The sequence below is a fragment of the Mizuhopecten yessoensis genome, unplaced genomic scaffold (genome assembly GCF_002113885.1).
Source record: "Mizuhopecten yessoensis strain PY_sf001 unplaced genomic scaffold, ASM211388v2 scaffold10847, whole genome shotgun sequence".
NCBI lineage: Eukaryota > Metazoa > Mollusca > Bivalvia > Pectinida > Pectinidae > Mizuhopecten > Mizuhopecten yessoensis.
The window spans coordinates 1,095,273-1,109,224 of record NW_018408751.1 but is presented as its reverse complement, the minus strand read 5'-3'; the positions used below and the strand labels follow the sequence as shown (position 1 = coordinate 1,109,224).

Sequence of the window (13,952 nt, the reverse complement as noted above, 5' to 3'; positions counted from 1 at the left end):
TATAACGTGTAAGGGAGGTAACTCTATCACAATTTACAGGTAGAATGTGTGAGGTAACATATAACCTGTTTATAGTCAACGATTTATCATGCTGGTTCATTAATTTCATCATCTGAGACAATACTCTGTGACTCTCCCAGTGGCTGTGAGATATTTCGCACATTGGTTTGTGTTATAACGTCACACCAGCAAAGATCTGACGACAATGGATAGTAAATTGGAAATAAGATTTTTAATTCAGCCAAAATTCCGAAAGATCGTTTTTGAAAAATTCTTCCTAAAAACACTTAAAAACTCCTCAAATTGAAAAGGTGATCTCTTTAAAATATAACATTACTTTTATAGGTTACCTGCATATCTATAGCAGCTTTAACCGGCGACGCTGGGGCCAGCGGTGGTGTGTCGTGCGGGGCAGTATGCTGGAATGTTACCGTAATGAGACCAGCACAGTGTGCGAACTCGAGGTCTGGCTTCGCAACTGTTTCCTACGACGTGCGACCGCGGAGACAAAGAGTGAACTAGGGCTGATGCTGGAGGAGAAGGGAGTGGAAAAAATCACGATAGAGGTGTGTGATACCTAACATGAGAACCCTGAAATCTGATTGGTCGAAATGAATGTTAAAATCTCACTATCACATATCAAAGTTTTACTTTTTACACAAACAATGTACGTATTAAACGTTTTGCAACGTTTCAAGACCAACTGGTCCCTTTGTCAAGCTATGACTGAGTGAGCGATTTGTATTACTTATCTGTACAACAATGTGACAATGTTAGCTATCTTTCGATATGGAGCGTATACACACTGCATCAGATAGGTTACAGGTAGGGTGAAGATCTCACCCTCTCCCCTGTTATGTCAGTATCGGGTCATACAGATGACTCAGCTGGTGTCCCCCATCGTCTCTGTTCATGTTCTGAGTTTTCCTGATATGTGATATCAAAACTTTAATATTTCATACATACATTTCCAAACTGATTAATCTTATTGAAGATCTCACAATCACAATTAACATTGAGTCGATAAAATTTCCATTAGCATTTTCTTACCAGTGGATGATAGTGACAATATTGACCATCAGCAGTGTACAGACAAGGGCTAAGAAACAGTTTCATCTTCTTAGATACCAGATTAATCTGGTGTTTTAGTTGTACACAGTTATACAGACAGTAGGTAAAAACACAGACTGACTGAGATAGCAAGGATTGATTCCATGGTGAAAGTGTTGATACAATGTTTCCTTATTTGTTATTGACATTCAGTACAATAAAATAGATATGACATTTGTTAGCAGGTAATTGTTAAAAGTGAAATCCACTAGGTGACCCTAGGCTGTGACTCTCTCTAAAAATAAAATGTCTTATTGATACAATAACAAAAAACCTTAGATTCAGTTTGGTTTTCAATTTCCTTAGCCTCAGTTTGGTTTTAGACAACATTTTGTTCAAATGATTCCAGATATTTTTTGTTAGCCCTGTAATTATCATGTTGTTCTGATACATTATCCGCTGTGATCTTCCAGCCTCTGAACCGCAGTGAGATGGGCAGGTGGTTACGGACCCTGATGAATGAGAGTATGACACAGCAGGTCCCGGAGGGTCTCGAGGATGTTTGGGAGGAGGAGGAATCACCGTACCATGACATCAAAACAGAAGATCTTAACTCGTCCGACGGCTTCAATTACAAGGTTTGTCCATAGTAACATCTGAGGACTTCCAAATCACCGAAAAGATCAATGATTCAAGACATTTAATATTCTGTAGAACTGTTTTGGTCGGTTGCATGATTGATATTTCCACCAAATATAGACCCTGTGTCAAATATGAAAATTAGTCAGAGTTGACAGTGTTTTTGTAACCAAAATTTTACAACAGCCTGTTCCTTTATGAATTGGGAAAATATAGCATTAATTGTATTGAAATTGGGAATATATTTCTCAGATTTCGGTCATTTTGGGAAAATAAAGCACTTTTTAGGTAGGGAAAACTCAGCAAAAAAATCAATGATTTATTTTATTACTACAAATGTTTACCCATTAAAAGTGAAAATACTGCATTATACAGTTCATGGATATATCTGAGAAATATTGATTAAAAAGGAGATTTACAATAAAATGTTGACTGGTTTCAACCTTTGTCAACTGACATTAAACTTTGTCAAAAGGCATCATTCTTTGTCAAATGGCATCAGTCTTTGTCAAATAGCATCAGTCTTTGTCAAATGGCATCAGTCTTTGTCAAAAGGCATCAGTCTTTGTCAAATGGCATCAGTCTTTGTCAAAAGACATCAGTCTTTGTCAAAAGGCATCAGTCTTTGTTTGACAAAGACATCAGTCTTTGTCAAATGACATCAGTCTTTGTCAAATGGCATCAGGCTTTGTCAAAAGGCATCAGTCTTTGTCAAATGGCATCAGGCTTTGTCAAATGACATCAGTCTTTGTCAAAAAACATCAGTCTTTGTCAAATGGCTTCACAAACCAATGATAATTAAAATGTTTAAAATGATTCAGTTATTAACCAATTTGTATCATCGAGGGATGTATGGTATCCATTGATAGACCGTACTCTATTTGTCCAGCAATACGCTCCTCCTGGTGACAATCCCATCATATCTATTTCAGTTCAGTAGAAATGCCAACCAATACTCTTTCATCATCTTGTAAGAACTTCCCTCCCCCTTTACTGACTTAGAGATAAAAAATGAATCACCAATATAAAAATCTAATGAATTTGCAAAATTAAGTGAGTCATAAAGAAAAAGGTATTTTATGCCATCAGTTGTAAAAAGGTTTTTACAAATTTAGGAGTTTGTGATACATGTTGCATTTTGTACTAAGTGTGTCGCTGACAGTCTGTCTAATCTGGTGTTTTAGGATCCGCCTGAGCCTCCAGCCCGCCCAGCTCATCACTACGACCTTGAGGACAATGACACCTTAACTACGATAGACTTCAACAACTCTCTAAGTCTGAACTCTCCGTGCAGCACAGGGGAGGAAAATGGAGAGGATGAAAGTCCACATGTACGAGGGAATGTGACTGGAGAGTTGTACACGCAGGTACGGAAGAGTTCCACTGGAACGATGGAAGAGGAGATGAAAGAAGTGAATTCCGTGATAAAGAATAATTCTCTTACAAAAGCTGAAGAAGGTCATTTCACGTTCTCCTCACCAAGGGGAGCTAACTCACCCCTAGGGGACACATCAGTGTTTGGTTCTTCCTACCAGGGAGATGATGGAAGTGGCGAGGGTAGTATGTTTGCTGATATTTTAACCAAAATTAACCGTCATTTTAGCCGAGAAAATGAACAGAATGACCCTGATAGTACAAATCAAGATCACTTTCGAATAGAAAGTGATCATCCTAGTTCGGAAAATGAGCAATTTACTGCTAGTTCAGAAAATACACAAGATGATATTGAGCAATTACTTTGCGAAAATGGGCTTGACGAAATTGTGGAAGATAGCGACTCGGATAAAAATACAGACACAGCATACAATAGTGGTGTTAACTCGGAAAACAGTTCTCTGGAGCGGAAAAACCGCGGCAGTGATCAAGGATCTCTAACACATTCCCAGAATGACCTTGACACCATGAGTCAGGCCACAGACATACTGGTCAGTCCCCTCGAGGATTCTGTGACCTTTCCTGGCTGTAACGACCTCGTACAGATAGAGGTCACGAGTCCCGATGAGGATTCAAACTTTCAAAATATGGACCAATCAGATAATGGAATTGCCCTCATGGACAATTCAGATACTGGAGATTATCCGCCAATTATCCAATTCCTGGAGAATGACCAGTCAGGGTGGAATGGTACAGAAAATAAAAAGGATTTTATGAACAGCAAGACATCACGTGACCAATGTGACTCAGCGATCTACGAGGCTGAGGTAGACTGTGAGGAACTACCGCAGGTGACTTTACAGAAAGTGGAACAGCTGCGTGAACACTTGGTGGAGTTGAAGGATAAAAGGTACAGAAATTATTACAATCCTGTTTTCAGAATGAGATTCATCAGTTCGGTAGGAATAATAAAAGCTAAGCTTGTTTCGAACACAAACAGTAATTGTCTACTTATTTTGCAAGCTTTCAAACCATCTGTTTTCTTCATCAAGTAAAGATTGCTAATGAGCGGTGACTCGACTCTAAACTTCTAAAAACAATTCACGAAGCCACCCACAATGTGCCATGTCAGTAAAGTCAGTTGTCAGACAAAATAGAGATATTTTGTCCAAACCATTTTCAATAGCTTTCAAAATAAGTTTTCAAGTACTGTTTGTGTTCAAATCAAATGGTACCTAGTCAAAAGCTCCATACAAGTGTGACGTCCCCTTAAATTGTCGAAGTTTCCCGATATTTTACCTTATTTAATCTCCGAGTTCGGAAAATGAGCAATTTACTGCTAGTTCAGAATTTCACTTCAACTGGAGTTGCCCTATTCTGTCTTTGCGTATTGCAGAGTTATCTTCTCTTGTGAGCAGGTATTGATTGTTATGTCATTGGTTTGTATGAGAAAATTACGTTGTTTTCTCAAAAATTGATGACGTTACTCTCACAAACAAATGACGTAACAATCAATGCCTGCTCACAAGAGCAGATAACTCTGCAATACGAAAAGACGGAATATTTTACCTTAAAAATGGAATCTACCTCTGAAGAATCAGAATCTGCCTACATTTGAATATGATGTTGGAAATTACTTTCTTGATAAAAAAAAATATGTATATAGAAACAATAACTAGGTTTCTTCTGTTTAGAATCCGTGGAAAATACTTGATCAGGTCCTAATTTATAAATATAATGTAATATCAAAGCAGCTTTACTATGCTGATTCTTGTAAAAGAAAACTTGTGATGAAAATCTTCCTATTGCAAAACTCTTGTTCTGAGGTCAACACATGTAGGAAGTTGGAATTTTCAGGTTTTTAAATAATACAGGTTCAATTCATACATCAATGTATCTCGTAGAAAGCTGGAATATACAGGTTTTCAAGCAGCAGAGGTTCAATTAATTTATAGATAGACAGTGGGTGCTTTGTAGTTTTAAAGTCTAGTATTTACATAACTTGAAAAAGTAAAATACTTCTCTAAACTCTAACCAATGATTTGGTCCTCATCTTAAAATATCCCTCATTACATTCTTACCTACTGTATAACACGAAATGTTCGTGGGAACTTTCCTCCATGGTTTGACGCCATTTAGATTGTTTCGTGGTACATATGTACAAACTTTCATGGATATCCTACAAACAGTTGACACGTAAAATCATCCAAATTCGTATTTATTTTCGTGGTTCAACAGCAACCACAAAAACCACGAATGTTTATACACAACAAACTTTTCTTGTTATACAGTATGTCTTGAGGAGTTTTGCACAAACAGTTTCTCCTACATAAGACAAATAACATGTCAGCATAAGACACTGAGCTAATTGATAATGTGTGAACGTGTTGTAGAATATCGGTGCGGGACCAGAAAAACCAGATGGGGACCGGATCGTGGGAGCGTGACTCCCTCGAGGAAGAGTACCTCCAGCTGGACCATGAGTGTAAACAGGTCGCTACCCAAATCTCCGTCCTAGAACAGCAAGTGTAGTGATACGACCACCTCTCTATGTCCACCTTGTTTGCCTTAGGAAATTAAATACGGAACAACTTCTTTGGAGAAGATGGTGTTCGATGTATCTCCAAAACTTCTCCAAACAATTTATAAGGAATATCAGAACGTAAATTTACACGAGTTTCTCAACAAAGAAATATATATCCGACTGATTAGAAATGTGAGCTAACGGAAGGTTTGGATATCTGAGATATCTAGGTATCTGTTTGTATATCCAAGAAACTGTACTGTTATAAAACCTGATCTGCCTCTGGATTAATCTCAGAAATCGGACTGTTCGGCTACCAGTAATTTTATTATCCTGTGGTTTGTAAAACTTTTGTATTTGGTACAGGTTACTATACCAATTGTTTTAGTGAATTCTTGTTGGGAAAAGTTGTAATACCCAAAATGTTTTATGGAAAAGAAAAGGTCTGGACTTACAAGGGTTTTAAAGTAGAAACAAAAAATGTCATATTCTGCTTGATGAATATTAGTACTGTGGTATAATAATAACTTATCAAAGGAGCTCTATATATAGATTGCTGTGTACCATGTGATGTGATTTAACCAGTCACAGTTACACGAAAGAGTTCTATATATAGATTGATGTGTGCCATGTGATGTGTTTAAAGCAGTCACAGCCTACCAAAAGAGTTCTATAAATAGATTGCTGTGTACCATGTGATGTGATTTAACCAGTCACAGCTACCGAAAGAGTTCTATAAATAGATTGATGTGTACCATGTGATGTGATTTAACCAGTTACAGCTACACAAAAGAGCTCTATATATAGATTGCTGTGTACCATGTAATGTGATTTAACCAGTCACAGCTACACGAAAGAGTTCTATATATAGATTGCTGTGTACCATGTGATGTGATTTAACCAGTCACAGCTACACGAAAGAGCTCTATATATAGATTGCTACATATTAGAATATTAATGTTATGTATGATTATGATGCACTTCAGATGCAGGATTTGGTAGATTTGGTATCCCAGATCATCAACTATCATGTCAGTGCTACGTGTTTTAAATGGAATACGAAATAACCCTAGACCAAGTGCTAATCAGTCTATAAATAGATTTATTACAGGTAACAGGCAGTGCTTACAATGTGTATTTGGCAAATAAAACATATATTAATGGGAGGGTGATTTTCAATTTTATTGGAAAGAGACCTTTTGCAAAATGTTGACTTTTATTGAAGAATAAATAAGATGTAGGACAGTGCTGAAGGGTCCCAGCTGGTCGTCAATATCATTTCACAATTTTTAAAAGAAATCTTTCAGTTAAGGTGTTATTGTTAAGTTTCCAATATCAAAGAAGATCTGAACTTTCCATAAATGCCACCAGTACTAGAAAATTCTGACAAGTGCTTGAATAAAAAAAATATATATATATTGTTTAGGGCCATAATATGTACATGTTACTTATGGGAAAAGTAAAACACATGCTTTTGGATATAAATTGACTGTATACATGGAAGGTAAAATCTGAGGACCCTTGGATTTGAAAGTAGACCAGTCCCAGAGTAAACTAAGAACTCCTATACCACAGGTTGTCTTACAGGCTGTTGGTATAGGATTTTAGAGGTGTATCAAAATATGATGAGATTTCTTCAGGTTGTCATATACATTGTACATCAAATATCCATATATAATGTATTACAAAAAGAAAACCAGGTCAATAATTGGCTTAACTCATGCACCCCTGAAATTTTATAATGAACTATTCCGGCCTTTGAATTGGAAGAGTTCAAATGTGTCTTCAGGAGTGAATGAGTTAAATTCTGAAAACCAGCAGGAACCCTTCTGTAACGATAATATGGCAGTGATTAAAAATTAATTAGCTGTCAATTTAGTAACTTAACTTTTTGAGAAATATCTGTTAAGGACCAATTGTTGGTAAGAAATGGCGATGCATTATTATTCAATCTCACTCACATCGGGTGTGAAATGTAATATGTGATGAATAATCAAAAACATTAAATCAAAGTCTTGTATTTTTTCTATTTTATGAACAAGATAGCAAGTAAAATCAAATTACCTGGAGTGGATTGTATCGACAAGTGACATATGTATAAGATAAGCAAAATACATTATTTCATAAATGAATATTGAAATATATTTATATGACAAATCAAACACTTGATTCAGAATGAATTTTTTCCAATAATTTTACTCGGTTTTTCTTCAAATAGTTGTGTGTTTTTGTCGTACTTAAATATTCTGTAGACAGGAGGTCACAAAGCTCCCGACCTGTGTGAAGGGGAGATAAGTTAAGGTTGTATTAGCCGGTCATTTTACTGTTTTGTTATACATTGAAATAGACCCGTGTTTTTGTTGGACATTTTTTAAGGTTGTGCTTTGTTTTTTATTATGAGTAGTTAATGTTTCTGATTTTATGACGGATGTTAGTGATACAATGAGCTACACTAAGTGTACAAGGCCATACTGCACGGCATTTATTATACGGAGATCTAAACACAGTTCAGGACTCCGACTGTACATCTAATGTTGTCTGCCAGATACATGTACACCTTTAGCTTTTTGTAAAGTGAGCATTTCTTTTGATGTGAAGATTTACCTGAATGCATGCTGTTTTGATATTTTTCAGCACTATGTACACATAATATATGGTGCACTCAAACCTTTATTTAGAGACCACCTTCGGGAAGTCAGTTAACTCAGTCACCCCTGAAATTTCATAATGAACTATTCCAACCTTTGAATTGGAAGAGTTTAAATTCATCTTCAGGGGTTAAGTGGCTTCTTTGACTCTTATTGCAGGTTGTCTCTTTATACAGGATCAGTTCACATGAAAATTCAAAAAAAAAACGGATTTGATTATTAAACCTGTCTTATCCACCCTCTGAGTATTCTGACATTCTTTATGATCCGACATAATGTTATTCCATCATTTACGAAAACTACCAAACATTAAACATAGTGTGTGTTTTGACATTCTTTCTTACCTGTTCAGATTGCTGTTTCCTACAGGGTGTCAACTAAGACATGTGTCATTTTCCTACAGTGTGTCAGATAAGACATGTGTCATTTTCCTATAGTGTGTCAGATAAGACATGTGTCATTTTCCTACAGTGTGTCAGATTAGACAGGTTTCATTTTCTTACAGGGTGTCAAATAAGACAGGTTTCATTTTCCTACATGGTGTCAATTAAGACAGGTTTTATTTTCCTACAGGGTGTCAGATAAGACAGGTTTCTGTTAATATCAAAGCTTTAGGGAGAGGAAAATTAAAATGGAAAAACATTTGTTAGATTCAGATTTGCTGGTACATTTAGTTAGGTGGAGCCAGTAAATTTATAAGAGTTTATTGTACTGTTATTATAATTTGGTTCTGATATAAAATAACTGTAGAGATAAAATCTTCAGGCAATATTTGCTGTGCAGTAGTTTTATAACTTGCCATCCCTAAATATATTACTGCTTTAAATCATCTAAATGGACTGAGTCCATTACAATAGTTTAGGGGTGACAGGTGCTGTTAAGTTTGTATAATTGCATAAATTACATTCATCTTTGTTTTGTATTTTATTGCTATTCATATATTTATTGTATGATTCCACAATATTTTGTATTCATTTGCGTGTGCTGTCTAATTTGACCCAGCTAATCTGATATTGGACTGGACTATATGTGTGTACAGCCAGACCCAGGGAGTGTCGGGGTATTTATTTAGGACACATTTTATACCTTACCTTTGCACTTTAGACATTTTTCAGAATTTTACAAAGAAATAACATCAACAACTTATTACTTCAGTTTTGAAAGCAAATTGACATGTTTGTAACAATTTCTAGATGACATTTTTTCTGTCACAGAAAATGAATACAAATAATTTGTAGTAGTTATTGATTATCATGATAATTGAGAGAAAAAGTGCAACTTTTTTTTTAATTGCTTATCTCCCTTAGCTCATTTATTTACAGTCAGATGTGACAGAACCCACATCGTAGTAGTCGTAAGTTTTCTGTAATTCCTTTGGGAACAGGGTTATAAGTAGGATGGACACAGGAAGTTCTCTTTTAGGAATAGGGTAAAAGGTCAATGTCACAGGGTCATAAGTGTAATTCTCTCACAACCTTGTCTAAATGATAGTCTCTTGGTATTTTTTACTCCTCACTTAGACCAAAGAGATGAATACGAGTTGTGGACAAATTACGGGAACGATTTGTAGAATGTACTATTGATTCTCATCATGAAATATTGTTGTTCAAAGTTAATTGAAGATATAGGATGTTAAGTATTGGACTATACAGTGTTATTGCTGGGCTAGAAACATTTATATAAAGATACAATAACATAATTAGAATTATGAAATTTTGTTGTAGTGTTAGAGATGTACTTGAAAGATATACAGCCTTGTTATAGTGTTAGAAACACATGTACTCTCCTGTATGTACTGTTTACTAAAGTTCTCCTTCAAAAGGATTCTATATTGATTTATATGCTGTAGAATGGTCTAATAAATGTTATTGTACTTTTTTTCACAGGTTTGTTTTTTCCCCTGTAGACTAAGAGGTCTAGAGTCCCCTGGGGGGTATGGGGGTTTGGGGAAGTAGGTTTTTAGGGGTCGGAGGGGTAGATTAATGGAAAAAGGAGGTTTGGTGAAGAGGGATGGTAGGGGCAGGAGGTTTAGGGTAGTAGGTTGTTAGGGGTAGGGGGTTGGGTTTTTATGGGAAGGGGGTCTTAAATGGCTTTCTGTTTTACTCTTCCCTGAAATACTGACACCATATTGTTTGAGATTTGAAAAGTAAGCAAATGAAAAGTCAAAATCTCACCAGATTTATGGCCGACACTGAGCCCCAATAATATTTTAGAGGAGACAACCCTTGGATAGAAAACCATTTATATTTTTGTGTTACATTCCTAGCTACATGTACCTGACTGTTTTCTGTAGACTGTGTTTTAGCTACTGTTGTGTCCGTCTATCTGTCTGTCTGTCTATCTGTCCTCTGTCTGTCAGTCAGACAAGTTACTAAGTATTACTTTCATCCCTATCTAGTAACTATGACAACACATCATCCAGTTTTATCAAACAGTCCCATTCCTGTTGCTAGTCATGGTTTCCATGGTAACACTATTACTCTCTATAAACTGTTTGATTTTGTCAATATCTTCAAGTTTCCATGCAAACTTGGCCCGTCGAGACTCTAGTCACATGTCTGGGCTGTAAAATGTGCAATTACAGGAAAAAACCCATGTCATAATGTTCATCACTCATCTGTTACAACATGGAATTGGTCATCACATGTGACCTGTTGTCATTGACAACCTTGTTGATTTGTCAAGTGTTGTGATGGACAAACTCTAGGTTAGGTCATAAACAACCTCATTGGTTGCGACTTTATTTTAGTTACTACAGAACCTGTGTATTCTGACATTTGTGACATTATGTATCCCTAGTACTACAGAACCTGTGTATTCTGACACTCCTAGTAATGAGGTACATTAACGGATTCATGTGTCAGAATCTTGTGATGTGTATATCGATTCACTGGCCTACAACTGGAGATTTTTATATGGGTACAAGTTCCAAGGTTATGACAATGACTGATAAATGTGTCCATCTGCCAGTCATGACCTTGATGATAACTATGCCAGTAAAGCAGTACTTTCTTGACTGATTCTCTATCCCCACTCCAGGAAGTCTCTTCTGGAGACTTGACAGGGGAATCAATTTGGTCCTCCCTGTATATACCAATGCCCCTTCCCCAGCCACCAGGAATGAGCCTTCCATGGTTCCATAGGATTTCACTGCTGTCACCCATCCAGCCACTGACCCCACTCTGACCAGGCACTGACCACTTTCTGACCCCACTCACACTCTGACCACGCTCAATGTTCTTTTACATTAGAGTCAGTCCCAGAGTTATACCATGTCACTAGAAAAAAAAACTAGCCAGTCTTTAACTCATTCAGACCTGAAATTTGATAATGCACTATTGAAACCTTTGAATAGAAAGAGTTTAAATGTGCCTTCAGTGGTGAATGAGTCAAAGCCGAACTTATCCGTCATAGTCCTTGGCTGCTACATATGTGTTCATGGGTCAGAAACTAGAGACACATACGTGATTACAGATTCACAAGTCAAGAGCCCGTAGGTGTAAGGTTCATGAGTGATACTTGGAATATGGTAGGTTCGGGGAGAATCCACAGAGAAGATACATGTGTGTCTACCGTCATCTATGTACCCTGTCATCAAGGTTAAACCTACCATGTTATCACATTCTATCTTATCAATTGTCAAGGGTACACCGGTTTTCCCATACTCAAGGTCATTTAAGGTCGGCCAGATACTGAGTTACCTGACGGGACACCGTCTATCTCGGTCAGTAGAGAAATGTTCAGATACATACAGGGGTTTGTCTTGTGTGAAAAAATCCAAACATATCAAATACATACAGCACCTGTAGAATTGATCGTCGTTATATAGTTTTTAATGTTCAATTTATTTCACAACATTACATTCAATAAAACAAATGTATTTGAAATAAATCAAAATAGATGTACAAGTTTTGAACATAGTCTTTCTGTGCTAATTACAGTCACATGGTGACTTTTTATCCCACTCATCCCTCGAGTCACCTTTGGACTGCTCTAAATCAAATAATGGCAAAGTCCATAATGGAATTCCAAGGGTGATCAGGTAAATTCTTCACAAATATTGCATTGATTTTTTGTTTATAATCATGGCTACACACATATTACCCCTTTTAAAGGTCAAAGGTTAGCAGATTTTATGTAACTCACTTTTCCTTGCTTACACTGTTTTATGAAAGATTTATCTTGTATCATGCCATTCTCTGTTGGAATGGAATGGGCTATATATCCAACATGCGGACCATTCCATTTGTGATATTAGGGAGATGTAGCTGTGTGTACTCTTATTTGATGATATTATGGGGAAGAACTATACCTGACCACTTTTGTCATCGCTGCATAGAAATAAAATATTTTATGATATTTGTCGTTGTGTTATCTATTATGAGTGTGAACTAAAATGGTGGTAAGCATGGAAGTTCTCAAGCATCAAAGGAAAGTTAAAAAAATGAAAATGAATACCTGCCATATTGGTTGAGCAGTAAGGAAACTGAATTGTAGTAGGCACGGTAGTCAAGTGGTAGGACGCCAGGTTCGTGACCGAAGGGTGGTGGGTTCGAGTCACGACACAGCACTGTGTTGTATCCTTGAGCAAGATACTTTACTTCGATTGTTCCAGTCTACTCAACTGTAAATTAGTAGCCGTTAAGCAGTACTAGTGCTAGAATTGTTGAATGTTAGCTGTGAGCGCCGAAATGACAGCACCGGCTGTATGCTCCCCAGGGAGTTCAGAAAGATATTGGTTGGTTGCAAAGGCCCTATAACCACGGATAATAATTTGTGAACCATTTCGAGACGATATATGAACTAGATTGTGATAAAGTGGTATATAAGAACCTCAATCTATTATTATTATTATCTTAATTGGCATCATTGTACAATTTCCTGTAAATATGGTAAACTTATATTAGCACGCTCAAACGTATTACATTATCCAATTTTAACCTTTTACCGCATTGATAAATTGGTGCACCCACAACAGATGCAATAAAAAACTATATACAGAAACTACAATCAACACCATCTTAATTTAGGGCAATATTTACAATGCATAAGTCACTATAAGAAATTATGTATGTTTGCAGAATTTAATACATCTCACAAAATCGCTCGCTTCAGGTTCTATTTGATATGGGATTCATTTGGATGGCTTTAGAATCCCGGTGGTAAAACTTGAACTCGGACTAAATTAGAACAATACAGGCAAAATACAAGCTTTTGTCTGAATAGGATCATGTGTATGGTGTGTTGGTGTTGTGTTCATTACAGTGTTGTACATAAATTAAAATTCGTGAACCTGGACCATTTATAGTTTACCTGAAAAGATCAACTTCTTCATTACTGTGAAAAATATTTCTGCAAAAAAGAAATTCAGAAATGTTTTTGAGATCTTCTCAAAAAAATATGACCTCTTGTGTATGCATACAGGTTCATTAGCGAACAAGTTGCTACCCAGAAAAGGAAAGATAATGATTGCGAAACTATAATGGCTATGCTTCTTGTACAGTTTTCAGGAAGTGAGGAAACTATTATTGTCAACGTTTAGTTAAATATCAAGACAGAAAGCTGAAGAAGTGGATTCTGGAGTGAAAACGAGAAGGTAAAGGGTGAGAGGACTTTCCTATCCTTTTCGTTAAGGTTCCAAAGCCTGTAGCTATGTATTGGAAACCACTGCTTGCTAGCATGACTGATTAGTAGCTTGATTCGTTATTTCTGAAAGA

At 36.5% G+C, this 13,952-nt stretch overlaps 1 protein-coding gene across 4 annotated transcripts in view; it reads left to right on the top strand.

Moving 5' to 3' along the window:
• Positions 1-12,594, top strand: part of LOC110462913 — a 77,363-nt gene extending 64,769 nt beyond the window's left edge. For all 4 annotated transcript variants that reach the window (XM_021517154.1, XM_021517152.1, XM_021517151.1 and 1 more), the window contains 4 exons: positions 346-566; positions 1,524-1,688; positions 2,874-3,973; positions 5,457-12,594. In XM_021517154.1, the coding sequence (XP_021372829.1) occupies positions 346-566; positions 1,524-1,688; positions 2,874-3,973; positions 5,457-5,595 (1,625 nt within the window). In that variant the 3' untranslated portion in view covers positions 5,596-12,594. The remainder of the gene's footprint in view (positions 1-345; positions 567-1,523; positions 1,689-2,873; positions 3,974-5,456) is intronic.
• Positions 12,595-13,952: the final 1,358 nt, after the last annotated feature.